Here is a 27,623-nt window from a genome sequence, read left to right on the forward strand (position 1 = left end):
TAAGCACCTGACATTTTCGTCTTGTTCTAGCAGTCCCATTTTTAGTTCCTCCCTCCTGTTGGGCCAGAAATGAAACCTTAACAACGTGCCGCATTCCCCTGAAATCTGATTATAAATTGCATCTGTGTGTTTTCTCAGCAGCAAGCAGGAGCTTCATATTGGGTTGTAGAAATCTACACAGCTGGTGCTAAACTGTGATTTTATTCAAACTCTGCATGAGAATTGGAGAATTATAGACATAGATAATAAATAGGCCTCTAGGAGAAGAGCTAAAAAGACAAAAAGGCAAAGAAACACAGGCAGAGGGGGATACAGTGTGATCTCGGTTGCAAAGATTGAATGCAAGACTGCTTCCTATCAAAATCCACATCACTAAGCCATACTGGCGTTCAGATTAACAAACACTTACTGTGCTTACTATGTGCTGGCAATGATCTAGCTCTGGTGATACCAAGACCAATAAGGAGGCATGATCCCAGCTCTGAGGGAGCTTACAATCAGTGGATTCATACACAGTGTGGAGAGCTAGTGATGTACAGAATGCAACTAGGAAGAGTGTTGGGGCACTTGGCCAGGAACGGGATGGGATCAGAAAATGCTTCCTGAAGGAGATGATGCTGCAAATGTGTCTAAAATCACGCACACTGCTGCAAAGTGAAAAGACCATTGGACTTAGAACCTGAAGAAGATGGTTTGAGTCCTAGGTCTAATGTGATCACACATTAGCTATGTGATCTGTCTGTAATCATAGTAGCTAGTAGGTGTCACCTCTTACTGTGTTCAGGAAGCCACTATGCTATAGTCTTCACATGCACCATGTACCTTGTGGGCGAGACCCAATTATTTTCCTTCCCATTTGCAGATGAGGAAACTGCATCCCAGAGACATTAAGTTACTTGCTCATGGTTAAGGAATGAGTGAAGTGAGTGAATTTAAGCCACTGCTGCCAACTACCACTACAAACTCTAAACTTGCCAAGACTTGGGTTAGTTTTCTATAAAATGGGGCTAATCACGCCTGTCCTATTTGATGTTGCAAAGTCTTTTGAGGATCAAATGAGATAATGTAAAGTGCTTTGACAAGCGTAGGTCCAATAAAGATACTAATTCTTTTTCCAGCCACTGTAGCATTGAATTACCATTTCCTGTTGTCCTGTCAGCACATGCAATGACTATTTTCCCCAGCCCAGAGCTACAAAAGCTCTGTGTGATAGTATAGCATGTTGAACATGCAGAGGACATACTAATTGTTGACTTCTCCAACCAAGGAACACATATCCATGGCTACAAACCATTCTTGCCTAGATCCTCCACTCTCAATATTGTGATACCTGGAGCTCATGTGAGTCTCAGGAAACACCACGAGGGGGTTGCTCAAGAGAAGTCTTGCTGGAGGATTCCATATGAGGGCTATTAATCCACCATCTCCCTCAGACCCGAGCCGGGTGCTGTCCTAGGAGGAGGAGCTAGGAGTCCTGGATGTGAACTTGATTCCTTTCTAGTTAAGCATCCTAGGTGGAGGTAGAGGAGTTGGTTGGGTACATAGGACTGTGATAATGGCCAGATCTGGCAAGCTTGGCCTCTGAAGTTTAATGATGAGGGAAGAAGAAGGGAAGGAGGACTGAAAAGCTTTGAGGGCCTACCAACTGTAATCAAAGGTCTCACCCATGGTCTTTTCCCCCTACATGGGTGTGGGACAGACACCTCAGAGCTGAGAAATGGTAACTGGAGTCTAAATGCTGACTTTTCTGCACATTTCTCAGAGTTATACTGCCACATAGAGGTCATTACGTGGTCACAGAAAATGGGAGGGTGGCAGAGATGGTTCCATCTTCAAGTTAAGTGTTCTGTTCCAAGTGCAGGATGGAGAATCAAATAGAAGGTGATTAAAAATCCCACTTTAAATTTATGTAAATCTTGGCTCACTGTTTATTTCTAGCAGATGTGTATTGGTGAAATCTAAAGTTCACAGCAACCCTAGAACAAAGAAGTTAAATGCAGCTATCAGTAGAAGATTCTAATCCATGAACAACAGCCAAACTTTAATATTCTCTGATATTTCTGAGTTAGGTGCTGTAGAACAGTGCTTCTCAAACTTTATAAAGTGCATGTGAATCACCCAGGTGTCTTATTAAAAGTATGTGTAGACTCAGTAAATCTGGGGTGCTTGTACATTTCTAACAAGCACCCAGACAATGCTGATGTTGTGACCCATGGACCACACTTTGAGCAGTGAAGCTGTAGGGGATGCAAAGATAAATAAAATAGATGAAATAGTATTTCTGCTCTTAACGAGCTTGCATTTTGCCACAAGACGGACTAATCTTACATTATTGCTTAAAAGAATCAGTGTAAAGCTGATTCTCAGATTACTTTTTAATTGTAGGAAAATACACATGTAAAATTTACCATCTTAACCATTTTTAAGTGTACAATTAATGTTAACTATATTCACATCGTTGTGTGCAACCAATTCTTAGAACTTTTTCATCTTGCAAAACTGAAACTATATCCATTAAACAACTCCCTGTTTTCCCTTCACCCAGCCCCTGGCAGCCACCATTCTACTTTCTGTTTCTATGAGTTTGACTACTGTAGATGCCTCAAAATTGGAATCATGCAGTCTTTGTCTTCTTGAGACTAGCTTATTTCACTTTGCATAATGTTCTCAAAGTTAATCCATGTTGTAGCCTGTGTTAGAATTTTCTTCCTTTTTAAGGCTGAATAATACTGCATTGTATGTATATACCACGTTTTATTTACCCATTTATCCACTGATTGACACTTGGATTGCTTCCACCTCTTGCTACTATGAATAATGCTACTATCAATATGCACGTATAAATAATTCTTCAGGATGCTGCTTTATAGATAATTGTAAGAATATTTGAATAATTTTCAAAACGTAACACCGGAAGGATTCTCCTAGATGCAATATTAGTATGTGCTGTGGGGGCTCAATTCTTTTCAAAAAGCCAATGCCCTGGAGTTGTAAATGTTTAGCATTCCATACTGTCAAATGTTAGAAACCAAAACTTTAGTTCCTCCTGAATGAGACATTATAATAAAATCTCTAAATGCCTAATAACATTCTTAAGGATTCCAGAAATCCCTCTTGCATCAATACTTAATATATGGTCACTAACTTGGTGATTTGCGTGACCAGCATTCAACAGAATACCCCCAGGGAACAGGAGGTAGAAGGCTGCAGCATTGTCCTGCCCTGATGCCCAGGGCAATAACTAGAGTGGTGTTGGGTCCTTAGTAACATCTGAAGGATTGTTTTAATCCAGAAAACTGAAGTAATTAGGTAAGCTGATGAAAGAACCACACTAATTAAAAGAGAATTTAAACATATGTGTACAAATCAAATGATAAATAACATACAAATTAACATGTAGATTGGCTTAGTTAATCATTAATTAATCCCTTTTCTCTAGGGCAGCATTTCCAATCCGTGTTCCTTGAAATATTAGTGTCCTTTTTTACGTGGCGGGTTTCTGTAAAGAACATTTTCTCTGGCCAAGTACATTTGGGAAACACTGTCTATCCCCCCTTTTCAGGTTTACAAGACTGCTGTGCTAGTCTGGGGCCTCTGAAAAGCAGACACCAAGATGGTAGATGCACAAGAGATTTATTGGGGAAATTGCCTGGGAGACGAAAAAGGGGATGGAGCTGGAGGGAGGCAGGGGGAGCCTTCAGACCACAATGTAGGCCCCCCCGTGAAGGAGAGAAGGGAGAAGTGAGGGTTGGAGATGAAGAGACTCAGACTGTGGTACAGTGCTAACTAAGAAAGTATTCGGGAGGGGCGCCTGGGTGGCTCCGTTGTTACTCATCTGCCTTCGGCTCAGGTCATGACCCCAGGGTCCTGGGATAGAGCCCGCATCGGGCTCCCTGCTCAGCGGGAAGCCTGCTTCTCCCTCTCCCACTCCCCCTGCTTGTATTCCCTCTCTGCTGCTTTAAAAAATCTTTAAAAAAAAAAAAAAAGGAAAGAAAGTATTCAGGAGACTGTTTGTTATGAGTCCTGGAGCCAAAGTCACCAGTCAGACTCCCACACCTCTTTGCAGTGGTCTTCCATTAGTATCTCTGCTCTGCCCAGTCGTCAGGAGCCGCTAGAGGGAAGTGGGCCTCCTCCACGCAAACACAGCAAGGGACCGCAGAGCGCAACAGCTGGGCGCGCCATCAGTTATGTTCTCCTCACATCGCCTTTTGAAGGGAACACATCATGGCCACCCCAGCTCATTAGCCAGTTAAAGCTTAATTCCAATAATAAAGAAATCATTGGAACTATTTAACCACCAGGCTTATCTGACTACAAAATGCCTCACCACTACTCACATGCACATGCTTCCGCTGCCGGCCTCCATGAAAGAGCACTCATCAGCATCTCAAGGAGCACTCGGGTCCCCCAGAACACAGCCTGGGCAACACTACACCAGGGTAATAATACCATTCTTGTTCTGATTCTTTTGTTGTTCTTGTCCACCATCCTTGACTGTAATTGGTCAAACTTCAATGCTTGAAGAACAACATTTTTGCTTTCATTGCAGTTCAGAATGCAGTTTTACTGCCCAGGCTATTTCTGTTTCTAATTCCCAACTCTCAAATTCAACAGAGAATCTACAGAGATGTTAACTATTGCAGCCCTTGGTATGTGTTCCTCTAACCATTTCCTTTTCCCAGGGGGAAAAGTTAAGCTACTTTTTCCAGCCCCTCTGTCAGCAGAAATATGTGCAGTTCCAGCCTGAGGGCAGATATGTTCCTGTGTGTTTTCTCCATGTTCTCTCTCTCTTTTTTTTAAAGATTTTATTTATTTATTTGACAGAGAGAGACACAGCGAGAGAGGGAACACAAGCAGGGGGAGTGGGAGAGGGAGAAGCAGGCTTCCCACGGAGCAAGGAGCCCGATGCGGGGCTCGATCCCAGGACCCTGGGATCATGACCTGAGCCGAAGGCAGACGCTTAACGACTGAACCACCCAGGCGCCTCTCTCCATGTTCTCTTATCCACGGATGCATCTGAAAACAGAGGTCTCCAGGCTGGCAGAGCTGAAAGATGGAAACTACTTGGGGCTCTGAGTCATGGTGTAAAGCAAGTATATAGGCAAGCTGGCCAACTTGTTTTAAGCCACTGGAATTTGAGCCTTATTTGTTATTTCAGCATAGCTTAGCCTAAGCTGACTAACGTAACAATCCATACAATACAGGAGTCCTAGGAAGGTGTGAATTCTGCAAAGCTTCTTTCAAAAACCTAAAAGCTTAGCTCTATGCTGTTACGGCAAGAAGGTCTGTCTCCATCCCCCAGAATTTAGGGAAGAAGGAGTATCTTCCATGATGAATGAGCCCTAGAAGAGTCTTCCTTACAACTCAAAAGCCCCTTTCTCTGTACCTATTTCCTGCCCACCCCCTATCCCCTACCCACCAAATCACTGTCCTCTCCACCTTTGCTCCCTAGGCTGAGCTCATTCTGGTTGCTTTGGCCTTTGCTACTTAACTGCTCCATAAGCACAAATAACCCTGCATCAGTCACTCTGTTTCTGGTGAGCCTTGATGAAGGTGCCCCCTTACCACTCTGCCACAGAGCCAAAGCTTTTCTTTTCTTTTCTTTTCTTTAAGGGATCAAAGAATAAATCATTCCATTAAAAGGGCTTTTCTTTATGCATTTCAAAAGCGAGTATGATTTATGATAGATCAGAGCACATGCAAAATAAAGCTGTTGTGGCTCATTAAATGGCAGCTCAGAAAGACCTCTTCTGAAGGCAAAAATCTTCTCTTTAAGGCAGATGGAGAAATATGTAAAGGCCAAAAGACAGCAAAGCCCTAGATCTGTCTCTCAAAAAGCCACTGTATTCCCAATTCTCATCTAAGAAATGCCTTTTGTTTCAAGACCCTAATGAAAGTTCTCCTTTTATTTTCTAGTTTCTAATGGTAAGAATTATGAAAAGAATGAATTTTGTACAATAATATATTGGTACCTTCTACTCTTACCTTCAATCATGACTTCTCCTTTTTTCTTTCATTTAGAGAGAGAGCATGGGGGGGGGGGGTTGGCGTGCAGAGAGGGAGGAAGAGAGAGAATCTTAACCAGGCTCCACACCTAGCATGGAGCCTGAGAAGGGGCTTGATCTCGCAACCCTGAGATCATGACCTGAGCTGAAATCAAGAGTCAGACATTTAACTGACTGAGCCATCCAGGTGCCTCGCGACTTCTTGTAACTTCATTTTATCCAAATGTACTTCGAAAAGCTTTATACTTTTCAGCAATATCACTTTATAATTGATTAAATTGAGGGCTAGCAATTGTCTATGAAAAGTATAATGCATTCATTCATTCAATAAAATATTATTGAATCTTTAGCATGAAGCCCAATGCTAGGGGTATAGGGATGAAATGTGTACTCTGGGTGGGGACAGACATGGGCAACCAGATGAGTAACAGCTGGTTGTAGTGAGAGACACTTACCCTAAGGCAGATGGGGAGGTGAAGCCAAAGCCTAGTTCTGAAGAATCACCTCAGAGGTAGCCAAAAGGTTTTGGGAAGTGGGAAGTTTTTCAAAGAGAGAGTAGTCTGTGGGAGAGAGTAAGGGAAGAGAGAACATGGCCTATTCAGGGAACCACAAGTAACTTGGCAGGGTAACTAAAGCAGAAGCTGTTAGTTAAGGGTGGGCAGAGTCTGGCTAATGAAGGGCCTGCATGCCCCCTATTTTATCCCACTGGTGATGAGACATTGAAGAATTAGATGCAAGAAAGAGATATCAATTTCACTTCAGAAAACTCTGGAAATGGAAAAGGAAACTGAAGAGCCATTAGGAGGTTGCACAGTGATTGATGCATATGAGAAATGACGGGGTCTCAGCTAAGGCAGTGACAGTAGGAGGGTAAGGACAGAGATAGATGCAGGCATCAGGAAAATAACCCCTATTGTGTTTGATTTCTCTGAGAAATTCTATATGACGTATCATCTCAACTTTAGGCACCTTTCCCAGCCCTTTTCTTCCCTTAAATGTCAGAACTTCCACATCAAAATGTCCATTCTAAACAGATACGTCAATCTTCTGTCTTCCCTGGCTTTTGCTTTTAGTGCTTGAGGAGGAGGGAAAGGGCAAAGAAGTAAGGCTGAAATGAGATGCTATCCCATTATTTTAAAGGCCTGCATCCATATCACCCCTCTCTGTGGCCCTTAATCATCCTAAGATAGTGCCATTCTCAGTGTAATTGACAACCAACCCTTCAAATACCCTCAAGTTTAAGACACATTAAAAAAGTGAATTCTTGTTGGCATTTACTTTCTGAAGCATTACAAATTTTCCACAGAACTGGACAGAATCTCAGATAATTGAATCTGGTGTTTCCCAAGGGGTGACATGTCATACAGAATTTTAAGTGACTCACGTTCAGTAATTATGTATTGGAATGTGTACTAGAAAATTTGTAACTAGCATATCACATCCATTATTTAAAGGACATTACTATTCAGAAAAGGTTTGTTTAAAAGGTCAGTCATTTTAAAGGAGATATTTAGATATAAGAGAAATAGTAAAAATGGATAAGTAACTCAAAATTGACAAAGACTAATCCAATCAAACTCATCGTTCATGATGGGATTAAAGTCAGGCACTAAGTGAGATGCCCACTGGCAAGGACTGATTGTTTATCCACACCGAATGCCCTTCTCGTCCCAGGCCTTACAGCTCAATTACATTCCCCACGCCCTCACAGTAAGAATGGGGGTGTTTTTTCCATGTTTCTTCTCTTCCCTCACCTGCTGAAAACAAGAATCCAGTGGAGGGGCACGCCTAGGGAAGGATGGTCATGTGAAAACAAAAGCCTTCTTTTTCCTAATACATACTGGAGAGTGACACAAGAGATAAACCTTTAATGTAATGAGCCACACAGATTTGGGGGTGGTTAAAGCAATCAACTTACCCTGTACCACCAATGTCACTCAGTTAATAGTCAAGTTGGAATTAGGACCTGGTCTCCTAAGGGTCTTGGTTAAGGATAAATTCCTAGGTGAAAAGAGAGGCAGTTCTGGCCTTCTACCGCATGTATCTGCCTCTCAGTTTCAATTCCCATAAAAGAATGAGCTGCTGATAGTCACCAGAACAGTAGAAAGGACTTTTTTTTTTTTAAGATTTTATTTATTTGAGAGAGAGAGAGATAGTGACAGAGATAGTGAGAGAGAGAGCACAAGCTGGGAGGAAAGGGAGAACAGACTCCCGCTGAGCAGGGAGCCCGACGTGGGGCTCCATCCCAGGACCCTGGGATCATGACCTGAGCCGAAGGCAGACGCTTAACTGACTGAGCCACCCAGGCGCCCCTAGAAAGGACATTTTATTTTATTTATTTTTTTTTTTTTAAAGATTTTATTTATTTATTCATTTGAGAGAGCGAGAGCACATGAGAGGGGGGAGGGTCAGAGGGAGAAGCAGACTCCCCGCTGAGCAGGGAGCCCGATGCGGGACTCGATCCTGGGTCTCCAGGATCATGACCTGAGCCGAAGGCAGTCGCTTAACCAACTGAGCCACCCAGGTGCCCCTAGAAAGGACATTTTAGATGACACACCTTTGAAATGAGTTCTCTGAAGACTGACACACTCAACTCCACAAACATATCTGGATGTAGTTCTCTCTCATCGTTGATTAAACTGAGGAGAGAAAACTCTTCCCAGTAGGTTGAGCTTAGTCAGATGAGCCCAAGCCAGCCCCCTTGCCTCCCCCAGCACCTGACCCTGACAGTTTCCTGACTGCCTATCTCCAGCTCAGTGGGGCGCTGGGGCAGGAGAGCAGGCACCAGGATAGCACCTTCCTCTCATTCTTGAGTCTGACTCCAGTGTCAGCCACCTGGAGAAACCAGGGGGTCCAGAAGATAGCACAGCTCCCGCAGCTGGTAGTTCCAGAATCCAGGCTTCCACTGTGGGATTTGAATGTGATGACAAACACGTCCTGACCCACTGCCTCCATGAGCTGAGTCCGGGCTTGGTAAAGAGTGAGCTCTGCTGTCTACTCAGTTGTATGTACTATATGCACGCTCCATGCGGTTAAAAGGAATTCCATCTGGCACAGGGGCATGGGCAGATCTATAACAACTGCAGCCCAACAGCAGATTCCCTGCTGGGATTGTGGCTCTGGGACCCTCTTTCTCTCTTTGCCTACCAACCAGGGAGGGAAAAGTTGGTTTTGTCATTGAACATGATGGCCCATGTGCTGGGCATAAAGATGGGAGACCAGCATGGATGTTACATGGAGGATGCTTCTACAGGTAAGCTCTTGATGAGGCAGGCAAGGGGCAGCCAATGTGATGATCAACCATGGGGAAAGGAGGGGGACGTTTAGGATAAAGAGTTACTGTGATTATGACCCAGTTGAGAGTATTTATGTATTGGCAGTGTGTGGCTGAAACTACATAGTGACCAGCCAACATTCCACGGTGTTCACTGTAGTGTGTGAATAGCCACACCTGTTACCTAGTTGATCAAGTTTAAAGGTAGCAAGTAACTTGATGCAAATAATAATATCTTGACTGATGCAAGCAGGAAATCTAGTCAGAGTGAAGGGAAGGAGACAACTAAGGAGAAGCAAACGTGTAGCCTGGGTGATCACCTACCCTACAAGGTGAATGGGACCACGGGCTCAGTCAGTCAGCTGCCTGCCCCAGTAAGCCTTCTCCTCATGACGGACACTCCATCCACGGATCCTGGTTTGACTTGTTTTAACTTGTGTGTGTCACACACGATCTCCTTCCTGTTGCCCCTTTCCCTCATGCTTTTCCACTTGCACCTCCTCCATCGTGATGCTCTTGAATTAAGATTGGCCATTCAGTTGTGTAAGGATACCGTCAAGTCCAACAATCACTAATAAAAGTTATAATTTCTAAGGGAACGTCCTCCCTGAAGTAAAAACTGTAACAGGGGACTCTGGATTTTCCATGCTGGGCCTTCCCCGGCAGGCAGGAGGCTAACTGGGGTCATTGCCATGAGCCCCACGGGGTAGATCCCATCCCCACCATCTGGACACATGAAACAGAAAGCCAGACGGGAGCCGCGGCAAGGGCACTCTCAGCCAAACAGTGTGGGTTTCAATTTCAAGGTTGTAGTGGTGAATCGGGTCTAGATGTTTTAACTCTCTGGTGGCAAAAGCTTACTGGGAGGACAGAAAGCTTACTGGGACGACAGGTATATTCAACCTCTTTCTTGGGCTCCTGATAATGGGTGGGCAAATACTGCTCCCACGGTCCTTTCTCATGGCCCACTTCATCAAGGGCCCCTCAGTTTGTGGCCATGTAAGAGTTCCTTGGGAAGGCCTGTACCTGCCTGAAGCCACAGGCCAAAGAGGCCACAGAGGCAGACAGGTGGGGCACTCCCACATCCACGGCCCTGTCCCAACCAGCTTCCTACACTGGCGAGCAAGTCGTGCACGGGGAGCGGCAGGGAAAAAGATGTGAGAAAGTCAAGAGAACAGATAAATCATGGTATATTCATTTAACATTCCTCAATTATATAAATAACTAGGATTCTACTCTCATTCTACTCTCAACACAGATAATCTCAAAATGCAGTGCTGCCTAAAACACATAACACTGAAGGATATGCAAGATAGTCAGCAACCATTAAACTTTAAAAGCAAGCATTAATGTTTATGGACACATTCTTATGTAGTATAAAAACCATGTGTGATCAACACCGGATTCAGGGAAAGAAAAAGAATGGGATGAAAGGAGGGACACATTGAATGAAGGCTGCTATTCTGTCTCAAGCTGGCTGGGAGGTCCATAGGCGGCAGTTATATTCTAGTTCTAAATAAAGTATTTCAGGGACACAAAATAAGACAAGCAAGTCAAAGTTGAGGACCAGTTCTTTGCAACTGGTGGGTGTGTGTGTTGGGGGTTGGGAATAAGTGCGTGTAAATCACTGGCAGCAAAGAACCTAAGAATTATGGGTTCAGACCTCTATGTCCTGTAGCGTGGTTTTGTGACCTAAAGTCAAGGTTACATTTTGGATCCAGGTTAGCAACAAAATCCTCCTTTGCAAAATAATTCATAATGAAGGACTATTTCTCAGGTCCGTCTAGCTGAAGCAAAACATTCCAAAACAAGAACATTGCTAGTAAAAGAAAATGTTATTTTGTCAGGATCCAAACTGCAGTTTGAGACAGGCATGTTTCACAGGGAGGCGGATGGCCCATGTCAACGGGTGGAGAATGAGAGGAAGCTTCCCCGGCCAGGTCCCTCAAATCTTTAATGCCCAAAAGAGACAAACACAGCACTTCTACCGCAAAAATCTTAGCCAGAATTGCCCTCTCCCACTGCCTCCTGAGGAGGGGGCAATTTTGTGGCAAACACACAGCATGTCTGTCACGCTGCCAAGTGCAAAAGAACACCCACAGAGCTAAGCATATACATGCGATGAACAGAAATATACCCAGACCTAAGGGAGAACGGGAGATTACAAATTGCTGATTATATAACATAAAAACAGAGAATTCAGTAGCGACATAGGCCGTGTATCTCCTTTGTGAAACTTATGCAAAATAAATCACAGAATACTTAAGGAAATGTTGATTTCTTCAGTGGAACCAGAAATGGAGGCACCTTGAGAATGTTTATCTGCAGAGGGAAAAAAAAAGGCAATGCTAAAACCTTTTAAGAGTTTGTGGGTACTTACAAAAAAGGCTTCACAAAATATGTAAAATACGGCTGTATTTTTATATTAATAATTTCATTAGAGCTTGAAACAAACATAAAATTTGGAGTTAATGTCACCTACTACCATTTTACCAAAACCTATCTGGGTCTACTCTTTTCTATGTAAAGGGATCTAGAAAACACGTTTCTTGTTGTTCTTGCCTCCACGGAGCCCTCTGGGCTGAGGCCCCCCCCAGGGCAGGCCTGGAGACAGGACGCGGCACAGAAAGTTTATGTGCCTCCCGGGCCTACTGGTATGAGATTTACAAAATGTATATTCGATCCCCAATAAGCAGCACCCTGCATCAGGTTAAGTGTACTCTGGATTTTCCTTCCACTCTTTAAAAGAAAGTTAAAACAAGTACTTGGTTGCTTGGTTGTTTTTTCAATTCTCCTCATCTTACATACTATAGAAGTCCTGTTGCAAGGGGCCATAAAGGAACCTGTAGTGAACTGCAGGATCATGAATAATTTGAGCTAGAGTAGAGCTTAGCATGGATATCTCCCAAGGGTTAAATATGAGGGGTTAGCTTCATTATTCTGAAGTCCCATCCTGTGGTGAAATTTGCTTTTTCTACCTCTCTGAGCATCTTCTGAGGCTGAAATATACGCTTGATGGGTGACTAAATGAAAACGCAACATTGACATAATGATATCTACAAAATGAGTGTCACATGCCTGGATTAGAATTAAATGTAAATCACCCCTCAGAGGTACCTGACCGCATTTAGTCCTCAGCTCACTGTCTTTACTCCGTAGGGTCCTTCAGGCAAGCTAGAATAGAGAGGGCCTGTTTATATCCCTGTACTGAGTCTAAGCCTGGAGTTCCTTCCTTTGCCAATTTATGGAGAGCTGTGTGAAGAGTAAAGCGATAGGAAGGAAAAAGTCTCAGGGGTGCCATTCACCAAACAAGAAAAATCTCTGAATTCCTCAAAACACTTAATCCTAATAGCATGCCAGATTTATGAAACCAACTTAGGAGAATTCTTGAAATAGAGATGACGTTTATAATGCTCCCCACTAAAAATTCCAGGTGAGCATATGGGCCATCCTAATTAATAAATAAGCCTAACACATGGTCACAAGGCAAGTTGTTTGTTTATTCTTTAAAAAATGTTAGATGATATTACAAGCTACTAATGTCTAAGAGGACCTAACTACATATATATACATTTTTAAAAATATGGCATCTATCTTGTAGCAACACTAGATGACCCAACCTGCAGAAACCTATAAAAGTTAAGACAAATTCGGTTGATCTGGAGGTAAAGTTCTGAAAGTGCTTCCGTAGGAAACTTATTGCAGAGGGAGAAGTGCAGGTGGTTCCATCAGAGACACGTGCATGTACCTGAAATGAGACCCAAAGGACTTCAGTTTTGTAAAATCTCAGGCCACGGAACTTTCCAGGAGTTTCAACAGAAATGGAGAAAGCTTTCTAACTGTATGTACTCCAAGCTGACAGATTATAAATCTAGGCCTCTCTACACTGATTTTCCTGGTTTAACATGCAAGCCTAGCATGAGATTTCCAATTTGTTCTATTTTTAGTTCTCACATGACTATAACCCATTCAAGCTTTAAATTAGTAAGCCTAGAGAAGAAAATTTCAGAAACTTACTTTGAAGCCTTATACTTCTCCCTAATTGCTTGCTGAGGTCGATGGGGTATATCAAGGCATGCTTTATGCAGCTCACTCAGGCAAGGCACAATTTCATTTAATGAATAGCCTGTAAATGCAGCAAGGGTTTCTGGCTAATCAAGACAAAAGAAAAAAACTGCATCATATAACTTTGTATCAGACAGCTGAAGATAAAAACTGTGAAATAAAGGGAATTAATTACTTAGGAAGAAGTATCCACATTCATCTCAAAAGAAACTGTAATCCTCCTTCAGTGACTTTAGAAATAAAATATTAGGAAGAACAGCCAGAGTTCTCCATTTGCTCATATTGTATATTTATAATGCTCAGTTTGGGGGGAAAGTTACTTTTACCGATTCCCTCATGAACAGGATTTCTACTGGTCCCTAAAAAAGCCTCTACTTACCCAAACAACCTATTTACACCTTATATGTGAAAGTGAATTAGTGAATGCAGAATAATAAATAAGTGTTTTAGAAAATAAAAGTAGGGGCGCCTGGGTGGCTCAGTCATTAAGCGTCTTCCTTCAGCTTGGGTCATGATCCCAGGATTCTGGGATCGAGCCCTGCATCAGGCTCCCCGCTTGGCGGGAAGCCTGCTTCTCCCTCTCCCACTCCCCCTGCTTGTGTTCCTTCTCTCGCTGTGTCTCTCTCTGTCAAATAAGTAAATAAAATCTTAAAAAAAAAAAAAAAGAAAAGAAAAGTAGATACCCCACTTCTTTTAGCACAAAAGTAAACCTTCAGAACCAAATCGAGGGGCCCATTTCCAATCTTGCTTCTTGTTGGACCAAGAGGCAGCACTAACTGCCCTATTCCCCTGAAAACTTGATGCAACCTTCTGACCATCCTAATTGGATCCAGGTTGTTTTACACACAGCGGACAAAAGTCAACAACGTTTGCCTGAAGTGCTCAATGCTTGCACCACAAGAGCACTCCTCACGTGAGGTGGGCATTGAGGTTTCCAGGCCTGCTCCTTGACTTTCTACAATCTACTCAAAGCCATTGAGTCAAAGTCATAAACACTGACCTGCAAGACTCAGTGGCATGTTGTCATCTGCTGGCAAGACAACCAGTTCCTTATTAAACTAACTTTCCCTCTTAAGAGGCCAGTCCATTCTAAGTCCTGAGAGTTACTGAACACAGATTCTTAGATGGGCCTGGAATTTCATCTAGAAAGTAGTAGTTAGAATCTTACCCAGAAGTGCCTGTTCACAGTATAGTTGGCCAGGCAATAAGCTGCTGCAGCTATCAGTGAAGGAAGATATTTCAAGAATGGGTCAGCTTCAAGAAGGCTCAGTTCTGCTACATACTAAGCACAAGAGAGAAAATCCCAGTGGAATTAGAAATTTGACTGAGGTTACAAGTCAACCTAAAAATGTAAAGGGAAAAAATTGTCTTATCTTTGTTCATCCTGTATCTAGTGATGAGCAGAAAGAAACAGATGCTCAAAATTATTCACTGGGTTAATAATGCTATGCCTGTCCATAACCAGAATAACATTTATGCTGTAGTAAATGTCAATATACAAGAATTTGGTCCACCTGCACAGTATATATGAGAGGTTACTTTTCTTGTCTTATACTACTAGTACAGGTGCATGCTAGTCACATAAAGTAGCATTGTTCTGGGCCACTGGAGAGGGACTAGAGTATTTGGTCAGTGGCAAAACTATGACCATATTGAAGCTATTAATTGGTCAGGCAAATGCATGTAGTTCAGAGGCTAGAACAGTACCTGTGAGAATAGAAGAAACACACTGGGAAATTTATACATACATCCTTATTACTCTTTGAGTAGCATACACATACCATATATACTAGATCACAGTGGCTGGACACCAAGTTTTCCAAACCAATACTTCAGTGCCTTCAACTAAAGTACTATAACCCCGGATGACCAAATAAGGCTTTATTACTTAATATGTTAGGATAAGATTAGAGCGAAATCAAACTGCATTTACTTTGTTCCCATTCTGTAAACTAAGAAGAGGTGTTGCCTGCACATGGTCTGTATTTGACAAGGGAACAATTTCCAAACTTAAATTTCTTTTAAGAGTTGGGTGATCAGACAACCCGTGCCTACCAAACATGATCAATAGTACTGTCTCGTAACCAGAAATCATGATCCTAAAATTGGCTCTCTTCCATTGCTAAAAAGTTTTCTGGGGCCAAGACAAAGCACTGAAAAAGAAGGAAGAACTGAAGGATGATCGGGAAAGGCTACTTTTTATCTCCTTGGCTCCCAAGTTCCCAGAAGTCACGTGGCCTACCTTGGCCAGACTCTCAGTTCTGATGCACACTCCTTGTCTCCGTAAGTACTGAAGGAGAAACTGGTTGGTGGTGGGCACTGTGAGGTCAAAAGCCAGGACTTTCAGGAGCAGGTGTTCCATTCTTAGCAGTTGGCGTTTTGTGTAAGTATCATCAGTTATGTAGACAAACTCGTCGACTTCAGGTGGATATATTTCTTCATATTTCCTATGAAAGGTAAAGAGTTTTTGGAAGTAAAGCTTGGAACCTGTAGTGCTCCTTCCTATGCTATCACAACCAGCCTTTTGCAGACTTCTTTACTTTGTATCCACATATCCTCCTGAATATCACTAAATGGTACTGGCCTTAAAAATATTAGGGATTTCATACCTAAGCGCCAGAACAAGAACATGAGTATTACAAGGATATGTTGTACTTACTGCTAGCAGTAGTAACAGAAACAATTTCCAACTGAGAATTTTAGGTTTGGGCCTCTGATATGCTGAAAGATTCTGAATGACAGACACACAGATAAATTTGTCTTAATTCTATCGACCCCACTCATCTTGTGGAAAAGAATGTTATATTGAACACAATTGTAGAACAACAACTCCTTAGATCTTAGATCTTTAGAAAGATCATGTTCAAAATAAATAAATAATAAAAATAAAGAGATCATGTTCAGAAATCTCTACTGATTTAGCAAATGATGCTATGGATCCAAGAGTAAGACAATGATATAATTTCATTGTTACCAACTTTTTGCTTTTGCTTTTGTTTCTGTTTTCTGTAGTTTGCAAGTTTCTAGGCATTGATGACTAGAATGTCGGAGACCAGAAGAATTGAAGAAAGTGCCATCCACCAACAGGTCACTGAATTTAAGGCAGCTCAGGCCCAAGGCCCGCTCTTTTTTGTACACAATGAAAGTTTGTTCACTGTACCCAAATAAACCGTGTTATTACAGGTCATTTGCTAGATCAGGAAGCTGGCTTTTGTATAACCAAAATCTTTTATATAACCAAAATATTTTTGTATTAGAATGCAGTCAAAAAAACACCCTGCAAAATAGTTAAATTGGATCTTGAATTTGAGCTGATGACTGCCGCAGTCGTGATATTGAACTTGTTGCTATAAATCTTAAACATCTGAATTGAAGAGTGAACGTGTGTTAGATTCAGTTTCTCAGTAAATACTGCAAAAATGATATTTTATCAAGGGAGGCATGAATAAGCTTTAATTATCGAGCACTGGATTTCTTCAATAAATGGGAAAGAAAATCAAGTGTTTTGACAGGCTGCAGTTTGACATTATTTAAGCTGAAAGAACACTTACGAAGCCAAAAGAATAGCTGCTGTTCCTACAAGCTGCAATTTCCCTCTCAGAACAGACATGCATGAAAGAAACCTGTCCAAGAAGTTGACAGCCAGGTAGAGAGTCTCTGCTCGAAGCTTATACTCTTCGCTGACCTCAACGAGCCAGTCCACCAGAATCGTTCGCATGCCTTCTGTGATGTCTGGTTGCTTCCTCATGTAGTGTGCTTTGGGCCTGTGTCTTACCTGTTTGGGAAAAGAGTTCTGATACTTAAATAGTTGCTATATCAGAAAGATCACTCCACCGTACAGCTGCTCTTTAAAAAAAGAATCTCGTGAGCAAAGGTTAGGAAGAAACTGATCAAGAGCCAAGTACACCTTGGAGGGGGCGGAAATAGCAATATTTCCCCTTGGAAGGGGAAATAGCAATATGGGTTATTCCTAAGAGTGAAATACTTAATGTATAAACCCTTTTGAGTCATGGAGAAATAGTCCAAGTAATGCTACTTGCCTCACAACTATTATTTTTTTTAAGATTTATTTATTTGAGAGAGATTAAGAGAGAATCCCCAGCAGACTCCCCACTGAGTGAGGAGCCTGACGCGGGGCTCAATCCCAGGACCCTGAGATCATGACCTAAGCTGAAATCAAGAGTTGGACACCCAACTGACTAAGCCACCCAGGCGCCCCATAACTATTATTTTTCATAGATATTCCTGTGTTTAGATGTCATAAGAATGCTATTCACTAGTGGTTTTGGCCAAGAGTTTATAACCATCTTATTATTAAGTGTTTTGAGTGCTGGAAATTGAAATAGAATTTGGGAAAACTCACTTCAGCTTCTCTGAGGTACTGATGAATTTCTTCAGCATATTCAGTCACGTTTATCACATCTGTACCAAAATCTGATGCATCTTCACACTGGGACTGGAGAGATGAATCTACTACCATTGGGGAAACTGCGGGGGTTCAACAATACCAGGTAAGACATTCAATTTAAAAATTCATTCCATCCACTAACCCTCCACAGGTAGTTGTGAAAGTAAGTCATTACTTCATGGTTTTATCCTGCTAGTTACATGCTATTGAGTGCTGCAGGCGATTATGGGTCTAGGGTACTGTCAGCCACAGGTGAGTCAGGTTACCTGTGTTAAAATCCAGCAGGAAGTGGAGGTCTGACTTGAGTGTGCTGGTGTCTACCTCATACACATCTTCAAATGCCATCCCCTCTTTCCCTGTGCAGCTGTCTCTGTCCCCCTGCTCAGCCTCATCCATGTAGATATCAAATCCTTGCTTGGCCGGCATCTGGACCGTGCAGTCAGAGAGCACCTTCTTTCCAGCTGGAGGGAAGACATTTTCTGATCCAGAGAAACACCTGATTGTTGTGACCCCCTAGAAGAGGGTTAAGTTTTTTGTTAGAGGTCACCCCAAAGACCGTATAGGTGATGTAAGCCTGTGTGACTCAAACCAGCAGGCTAGGAAGACGAGAACAGGCTTAAATTGAAACATCTAGGTCTGCAATTTAATTTCAGAAAATGAAGCTTCCGAAGTATGACTTCTCCCTTATCTCTGTCTACATCTAACATTTGGGAAAAGAGCTACCTATAATTTGTCATCCTCCTCACATATTTATCAAAGGGAACTCAAGATTATAGGAACAAGAGAAACCATAGCTTTCCTCCAAAATGAAATAGGTATGGGGCGGGGAAAGGAGTAGGGGGGAGATTATTAATTGGCTTTCATACTTCTAGCCTTACAGGATTTTATAAGTACCCAGCAAAGCTCTTGACACACAGTCACTGAGTTCCTATAGTCTTCCTCCTTAAACAGCTTTTAGGCAGTAAGCGCCTTTATAAAGTTCCCATTTTATACCCAGATATTTAGAAACCTGATCATTTTAGAAACTCATACTACTAACTGCTCTTACAAAGCTGTAGAATCTCTTGTATGACATAACCTTACCCTTGGGGAAATCTACCTCGCAATCGCTTCTCCCTTCTATTTATTCCTATAGCATTAGTAGTGGGAATGACTACGTGCACCTCCTCCATGAACAAGCACATTAAGGTGAGTCATGGCGGACAGCCTGAAGGTCAGCTGAACCAGGGCAGGTGGGCAAGGTTTATGAATCTGAGTTATATTTATGCAAAGTTAGGTCTAGCTGCTGTATTAATATTTTACTCTTAATAATTAATCTTGTTGTTTACTTTTGAAGCTACTTTCAAGTTAGTATGTGTTTTCCCTTCAAGCTAGCCAGATAAATATTTGGCTTACGTCTAGGAAGAAAAAAAAAAATTTTTTGAAGATTTTATTTATTTATTAGAGAGAGAGAACAAGAGCATGAACAGGGAGGAGAGGGAGAAACAGGCTCCGGAGCCCAATGCGGAGCTCAATCCCAGGACCCTGGGATTGTGACCTATAGGCAGAATTAAGGTGAGTCCACCATGACTCACCTATAGGCAGACGCTTAACAGACTGAGCCACCCAGATGCCCCAAGAAAACATTCTTTATGGTAATACTAGAAAAAAAAAGAACAGGGAACATATAAAAATCACAAGTTACTAGAACCATGATTCCAAGTCACTACCAAGTTTGACTCTTGCTTCAAAGATATATGTACGGGGGTTGAGACATATATTCATTAAATATTTACTGAGCATCTATTATGTACCACACACTGTTTTAGGTGCTCAGAATTTAGCCATGAACAAAACATTCAAGAAGGGCTGCCTTCATGGAGTTCACATTCTAGCTCGGAGTGTGGGGGACGGCAAATAAGACATGTTATGTCAGATGGTGTGTTCAGTGCTTTGGAGGAGAATAACACAGGGAAAAGAGAGTCCTTGCCATTTTAAACAGTATGGCCAGGGAGGGCCCTAATGAAGAGGACAGACGTGAGCAAAGATACGAAATGAGGTAAGGGAGTAAGTCACACAGATAGAGGGGGTAAGAGCATTCTGAGCTGAGAGAATGGCATGGGTAAATGCCCTGACGTTCAAGTGTGTCTTAGAGACTGAGTAAGGAGCATAGAGGACAGAATGAGAAAGAGAGGGGTATAGGTCACAAAGTCAGAAAGAAAAGAGAAGCCAGATCAAGCAGGCCATTTAAGACTGTCTACTACGCAGAGGTGGGAAGCCACGGGAGCAGCCATGGAGGAGGAGTGGTATGATCTGATTTATGTTTTATTATGATCACCCTGGCTGTGTATACGTACAGAGAGCAAGTAAGATGACCAATTATGAAACTTGCAATTCACGGTGAGACACAATAGGGATTTGAACTAGTGTAAAGTAGTAAAGTAGTAGTAAAGTCTGAGAAGTAGAGATTCTAGACATTCTAAAAAGTAGAGCCAATAGTATTTTCTCAGCAAATCAGATGTGGGGTGGGAGAAAAAGAGTCAAAGATGACAAAGGTTTTGGGGCTGAATAATAGGATGGATATTCCATTTATTGATATGAGGAAGACTTTGGGAACAGCTGTTTGGGGCTAGGGTTAGTGTTTGGTTTTGCATAAATTTGGGATGCCTATTGTAAGATCCAAGGGGAGATGTTAAGTAGGCTGAATATGGGTGCCTGTAATATAGCTAAGAGGTCCAGACCAAAGATAAAAGTATGAGTCATCAACAGATAGATGATATTTAATGCTAAGAGTCTTGAAAGGTTGCTAAGGGAGTGAGTGCAGATTCAGATCAAATACCAAGCCCTAGAGCACTCTTTTAGATATTGAGGAATGGCCAATGAGGTAGGAAAACCAGGAGAGAGTGGTGTTCTCCAGGCTGAGTGAAAAGAAATTATTTCAAGGAATAAAGAATAATCAACTGTGTCAAATGCTGCTGGATCAGTCAAGTAAGGAAAGGACTAAGAATAAGAGAATTAGAGACAGAGAGTATTCATTCAACAAATACTTGAATGCTACCCTGGCCAGACACTGGTCTAAGCACTGAGAATACAGCAGAGAACCTGACATCCCAATCCTCATCCTGATGGAGCTTATAGTCGAGCAGGATAGATAAACTCTCGAATTATTGCTATAAAATGGACAGTCACTGCAAAGAGCTTTGTAGTTGAAAGGTTTTTAAGATGGAAAAAAAATACAATATATTTGCATGCTTATGAGTTTGACTTAGTAGACAAGACTGAGGAGAGAAAGGAGAGTTGCCAGAAATGACATCCTTGAAGAGGCAAGAAGGCATAAGGTGTACTGCACGTGGGGGGGGTGGGGGGGTGGGGTCACCTTGCATAAGAGCAGGGACACATAAGTCCTGTAGCAGGATGGGGATGGCAGAGTATATGACACATGGGAACGTGTGGAAATTCTCTTCTGGTTGCTTCTATATTTTTAGGAAAATAGGCTAACAAAGTCATGAGCTGAGAGTAAGGATGGAGGTAAAGGTTTGGGAGGATTAAAAAGAAATCTAGAAAACAGATTTCTGAGGAGGTTGTAGAGGAATAGAGCAAGGAAATGTAGAAGTAACGCTAGGCAACATAAGAGGTTAACTAATCGTTACGAATTTAAAGAGAGCCTGGGCAGCATAGGCAGAACTGACGATTCGTAAGAACAAGGTTTCAGTCTTCCAGTTTAAAAAAGTAAATATGCTAAGCACATTGTTTGTTAAAACTGCTTTCATTTCATTTTTTCCCCAAAGCTTTGGACAGATCACTTTGGGTATTTTTCCCCCACTAATCAGATGCCACCAAAAGGCATGGATGGTCAGTGGATGAAGGGCTTCTAATCTGGCCTCTACCATATCTTTTTTTTTTTTTTTTTTTTTACCTTTCCTAAACCTCTGAAATTTTCTCACCTACTAAACGGGAAGAATTCCTGGCCTACCTACTTCACTATACTATTGTCAGCATCATTCCACTACAGATGTGAAATATAAGCTTAAGGCATCATTATGAGAGGCTTGCCTAATAACAGACTCAAGGAAGCTTTTTTTCTATCCCAAAATTCATTCTTAAGGATTCAAACCCCTCATTTACATTTTTTTTAAAGATTTTATTTATTTATTTGACAGAGAGAGACACAGCAAGAGAGGGAACACAAGCAGGGGGAGTGGGAGAGGGAGAAGCAGGCTTCCCGCGGAGCAGGGAACCCAATGTGGGGCTTGATTCCAAGACCCCGGGATTACGACCTGAGCCGAAGGGAGACGCTTACCCGACTGAACCACCCAGGCACCCCCTCATTTACATTTTTAAGTGTCTGATTTTGTTTCCAATTTGTTAAGGGAGGTACCTACGATCAGTTAGGCATAAGCAACTAATATCTAATGGCCGATGATCAATTTGCCCAACTGCCTTTGTTCAGTCCTGGGGAGATGTCTACTTTCAAAACCCACTTTTGTAAGTAATTTAGTCTAGCCTTATCCAATCTGGATTCTAACATCATCTCCGATGAACATAGCAAAGATTATTCAGGTTTGCCTCAGGCACAGTCTCGATCAGTCTGAACACCACTCTGATCTGGAGGAACCCCAGTTCCATAGTTTATTTTGGTACATTAATACTTCCTCTTAGCCCAGCACTGAAATAGCTTTACATATATTCAAACAGTTCCTAGACCCATTTCCTTGATATTGGAAAAATAATAAAGAAAAATATTCACTATTTCTAGCTGGAAAAGGGACCAAAGTGATCTTTAACAAAACCAGGGTCCCTATAGTCCAGATTCCAAGGCTAGAATACTCAAGGGTATTTATAGGTAAAACTCCAAGAGAAACCCACCTCCCACCATGACATGATAGCCCTCCTCAACAACCAGCTTCCACAGCAGTTCTCTGTCATTACCTGGCCACAGGTCCTCCTGTACTGCCCATTCTCAGTTAGCACCCCTAGCACTGTTCTCTGTGGGGGATCCTGGCCGAGCTGGGCTCTGGTTATCATCTGACAGGCATCAGGACCTCGAGGCACTGGAGCTAGGGCTACTCCGCTCTTGGAGCTGCTGCGATGCATACCCTCAGTCTCCACAGAATGCAGCTAATCAGGGAAGGAGAAAGAGACAAGCCAACGGTTAGTCAACCTCTTCCACCACGGGCTCCAAGCATGCAGTGAATCTCTAGGAGGAAGAGCACGAAGGCATATGACCTTCTCTGCAATTATCAGGGCTGCACGGAAGGGCATGAACCTCTGTGCAAGCGATCAAAGCTCCTTTGAACCAAAACAGTGATTTGAATCTCTCAAGGCTTTCTTCCAAGACCTGGTTGAGGATGGAAGGAGAGATTAATCCTGACAAAAAGGATATACCAAGCCCCATGTTCATTGGGAGTCTAAAACTGCAAGCCCGAGACTTTCCCTGACTGCGATGCTTATCTTATCCCTCCTACCCCCACCGTTCCCCCCACCTCCCTGCAAACAAAAGATCCAGGATACATCACTGCGGGAAAGTACGTCCCCTTCCCAAATGACAAGTAGGGTCCTCCTCCGCGGCCCTCCTTCCACCACACAGAAGGCCCCAAAACCTGCTTGGAACCCACAGCGGGCCTCGGTCTTCTCAGCCTTATATCTTTATATAAGTCTCGAACAATTAGCAAGTGCACACGAGGATTGGGAATGAGGGGCCGCCGGAGGGGGGCCGGGCGGGGGCGGGGCGGGACAGGGCGGGGCGGGAGGGGACGGAGGTGTTAATAGATTCCAGCGGGGGCGCCGGGCTCCTAGCGGCGGCGCTCAGCGCTAATTACTTTACCCCCCCCCCGCGTCTGTTGAATCAGCCAATCAGCGGCGCTCCCGGGCCTCGCGGGGGCCGCTTCCATGCCAACCGCAGCGGGCGTGCGCGCCCCGAGGCCGCATCGCCATGACGACCTCCTCACCTGACACGCCCCTGGCGGACGCGCCGCGACCCCTTGGGGGTTCAGGGCCGGGCGGGGCCAACGGGCGGCAGCCACCGGATCCCCCAGCACTGCCCAGCCCGGGCGTGCCGGGGCAGGCGGTCGCCGTCGGCACACGCGCCCTTTCAGGCCGGCGCCCCGGGCCTGGGAGGGAAGAAGGAGGACCACCCCGCGATGGCCGGGGTTTTGGAAGGGACTGTTTCCGTAAACCCGTTCTCCCAACAGCCGCTAACTCCTCCCGCTAACGTCTTTTCCCCGGCCCGCTCCTGAGAACCTTGGCTCGGGAGAGCGACGCAGGGCCCTCGGGGCTGCGCAGGCCGCGGAGCCGTGACCGCGCCCGCCCGAGGGCGCGTCTCGCTCCCGGTCGCCGGCTCACACACCTACACTTCCTCCCAGAGAGAGGCCGAGAAGCAGCGGGTTGGCCCGAGGTTTGAGCCGGGGCCTCCTAATCCATGGTGGCGGCTTGCCTTCGGTCATTTTGGATCCTTGTGCACCAGAGGCCGCACCTGGCCGGCCCAGTTCCAGCGCATGTGGCCCGGCCGGGCGAGAGAGGTTGGGGGTTTTAGGGTCGCACGTGGTGCTCGCAGTCCCCACAAGAGGTATTCCCGGACGGGTTCCAGCAGGCACGGCGTGAAGCGGGTCTAGGAACAGCGAGATAGTGGCCCAGGAAGAGGAAGGAACACAGGCGGCAGCACTGGGGCCTGGGACGTTGCGGGGCACTCGGAAGTGGGGGCTGGGCAGGCGGCCTGGCAACGTGGGAAGGGAAATCCCTGGAACCCGAGGCCCACGGCGAAGTATGGAGAAAGCAGAGGGCCTTATATAAGGGGAGAGGTGGGAATAAGGGGAAGGGGCCCTCACAGAAAGGGAGGAGAGGGTCCTTGAAACCAGGGAGCTCTGGCACCCTACAGAGGTAACTGGCAAAACAGGTAAAATAATCTTTATTTGACAAATGTGTGTGTACACACAAACACATTGCATATATAGTGTTACTGCTTTCGTTTTGTTTTTTAAAATTTTTTAAACACGTATCCCTAAATTTCTAAAGCAGACCCCCCAAAAGCTATTTAAATGGCCACTTTAAGAAATGGTTAGTTATTGCCTTCTTATTTTGAATGGAAATGATTGTTAATCTTACCAAAAAAAATATTTTAAGTGTTCTTCATTAGCGAGCTGGGTATGCATTATTTTAACGAAAATTGAAGTTCAGACGAAAGCGTTTGTTCCAGTTAGCTGTTGAGGAAGTTGGGAAGCATGTTGGAAATCAGTGCGGAGTGCAGGAACTAATTTTTATCACGTTTATCACCGACTTTCCTTCATTGGGAGGCAGGAATCCCCTTGCACCTGGAATTCTGTACCTTTGAAAATGAAGGTAACACAGGATCCTTAGCAATATCTCGATTGCGGCCACCGTTGAGCCAGATGCAGGCAGGGCCCAAATGCTTTGCGAGGTGCCTCCACCTGGCGGAGGAAAAGGGCCTTTCTGCCCTCGCCTCGCGCGGGTTTTGGAAGTCTTCCCGAGAGCCCTCCCCCACCTGGCGACACTGTTGTGATTTCTGGGGACGCTGAAGGCCTCAAGCGGTGAACTCCGTCAGGGAGAGAGCAAGGCTTGCCTGGAGTCTTGGTGGCTTTGGCGGGTTCAAGAATTCTCCGCACTCACGTGACCCGACCTGCTGTGCGTCATTTTTTATCGATTGCCTCGACAAAAAAATGACGGAAGACCTCACTCTGCCTTTCTTCCAAAACAAAGGAGCCAGTACAATGTTTGTTCCTGTAGCCTGTGGTTTTGACCCACTTTTCTGAGTTTGAAGCTTGAGCGGGGAAAGGGTAGCAGCTCCTTGAGAGGCAGCAGAGGCAGCTTTGCTGAAGTTGGGTGTTCCCGACCTTAACCTAGTCGGGAGGAGAAGACCAGGCTTCTAAGGTGTCTAGTGTCACTCAGCTGTCTTGAGTCTGAAAACTGCCTTTAAAAAAGAAAACTTTTTTAACAAGGTGAGATCCTCGGATTATTTCATAGTCCTTTTCCCTTATACATACATATGAAATGTTATTATCATTACATCTTACCATCCTCTCCTTCCACTTTGTTCAACTTGGCAAAGGGAAGTGATAGTGGCTTATGTTTTTATTGTGCTGCCTTAGAATTAAGGACTTAGAATTAAGTATTAATTGTAGTCCTCCAGTCAGATCTTAAATTAGGGAGTAATTCAGATGAACTGATATTTATATATATTTTTATGTGTATGCATATAAATCCACGTATTTGTATAACTTGTACAATATTACGGCTTTCTTGACTTAAATCTTCACTAAGTATTTGAACAAGTAATTGTTACAGGATTTTTTTCTCTCTCCGTGCCCCCGGTTTTTGGTCAAGCAACTTCAAAGAATGAAGAGGTAGAGCAGACAGAGTGGTGGGCAGCAAAGCAGGGTTTATTGAGCGATAGCAAAGTGATAGTACAAAGCTCCAGGGGACGGGGGGGGGGGGGGGGGGGGGGGGGGGGGGGGGGGGGGGGGGGGGGGAGGACCGGAGAGGGTTGTCATTGGAGTTTCTTTTTTTTTTTTTAAGATTTTATTTATTTGACAGACACACAGCGAGAGAGGGAACACGAGCAGGGGGAGTGGGAGAGGGAGAAGCAGGCTTCCCGCGGAGCAGGGAGCCCGATGCGGGGCTCGATCCCAGGACCCCGGGATCATGACCTGAGCCAAGGCAGACGCTTAACGACTGCGCCACCCAGGCACCTGTCACTGGAGTTACTAAGTCCAGGAGTTTTTATGGACTTGTTAGTAGGCTGTTTTAATCTGATTAACCCTCTCTGTGCCTGTCATCCAATCAGGTTTTTGTCATCTGCCTATCATGAGGGAAAGGGTGGAGGGCTCCTTCCAGGGTGGTGTAAAATTCTTTTAAGGGTGGTTTCCTCTCGCGGGGGGGGGGGGGGGGGGGGGGGGGGGGGGGGGCGCGGGGGGCGGTCCTTGTCCCTGCCTGCCTGCTTTCCAACTATGCTTTATCATAATGATTTATATTTTATAAAAATAAACCCAACTGATAAATAGGTGCACAATTTTCATTAAGAATTTAAACCAAAAACAGCCTTATAATTTAGAAAAATAGGAGCAGAGAGAGTAGAACAGACTTTCTCACAAACTATGCAGTTTTAGTGAGATACAGTTTTAATTTTGCTGTTAGAGCAAAAGCAAGATTAGAACTCAAAGTTAAGTCAATTTTAAATATCTGAATTGTTAATATCTTGAGAAGTGAACCATACATTTAATTATAAATACATCTTTAATGTCTAAAATATTTGGGGAAACTTAAATACTGATATAACACTTTCTTAGCTTAAAAGTTACGTGGTCAGCACTTCTGCCTGATAATCAGTACTCAGCTAGTTTTGACACTGGGATTAATTTCCATAATAAGGATGACAGCTGAATTCTTTGCTAGGAATTTTGAAAACCCAGTGGTCCTGTTAAAATCAATTCCTCTCCCCTCCAAATTACAATTCAAAGACAATCTTTTCTGTTTGCCAGCAATTACCTGGCATTTCAGAAGCTGTTATTACTTCTATTACATTTGCTCATGGTAGCTAATAATTAACCTCCTGTTCAAACATTTCAGTTTTCATTAATTTGTATGAAATCAAGTTGATTTTCACATAGGGCTAAAAAAGAGATGAAAAAGTAGAAGAGCCCCTTTTTTTATTTTAAGGACAGAAGTCCGTTTAGGGACATATTTTGTCTTTTCATGGGCCTACCACTGCCATTCTATACATTTAATTTCAGAAAATAGCTATATAAGGTGAGGGACAGATGTTGGAGCTGGTGGGCAATTTGTGACATTTTAGCCCATAGTTCCAGGGAAGATGACCAAAGGATCAAGTAAGTCCAGTTTGAGAAGCATCCTTAATGTATAACCTTGGGAAGCATATATC

General features: G+C 43.6%; 1 protein-coding gene across 3 annotated transcripts; it reads right to left on the minus strand.

Moving 5' to 3' along the window:
* Window positions 1–10,496: 10,496 nt before the first annotated feature.
* CCNA1 (cyclin A1) lies at window positions 10,497–23,421 on the minus strand. Of its 3 annotated transcripts, none has more exons than XM_032403171.1 (9): window positions 23,347–23,421; window positions 22,661–22,849; window positions 18,019–18,265; window positions 17,708–17,832; window positions 16,896–17,119; window positions 15,587–15,791; window positions 14,513–14,626; window positions 13,297–13,430; window positions 10,497–13,027 (listed from the first exon to the last, which is right to left on the minus strand). In XM_032403171.1, the coding sequence occupies exons 2-9, from the start codon at window positions 22,823–22,825 to the stop codon at window positions 12,976–12,978; spliced, it is 1,266 nt and encodes a 421-aa protein (XP_032259062.1). In that variant the 5' UTR covers window positions 22,826–22,849; window positions 23,347–23,421; the 3' UTR covers window positions 10,497–12,975. The 3 variants fall into 3 exon arrangements, with proteins under 3 accessions (XP_032259062.1, XP_032259063.1, XP_032259061.1); XM_032403172.1 differs by having other exon boundaries at window positions 23,243–23,385; XM_032403170.1 differs by lacking the exon at window positions 23,347–23,421 and adding an exon at window positions 22,958–23,055.
* Window positions 23,422–27,623: the final 4,202 nt, after the last annotated feature.

The sequence above is a fragment of the Phoca vitulina genome, unplaced genomic scaffold (assembly GCF_004348235.1).
Source record: "Phoca vitulina isolate PV1807 unplaced genomic scaffold, GSC_HSeal_1.0 scaffold5, whole genome shotgun sequence".
Taxonomy (NCBI): Eukaryota; Metazoa; Chordata; class Mammalia; order Carnivora; family Phocidae; genus Phoca; species Phoca vitulina.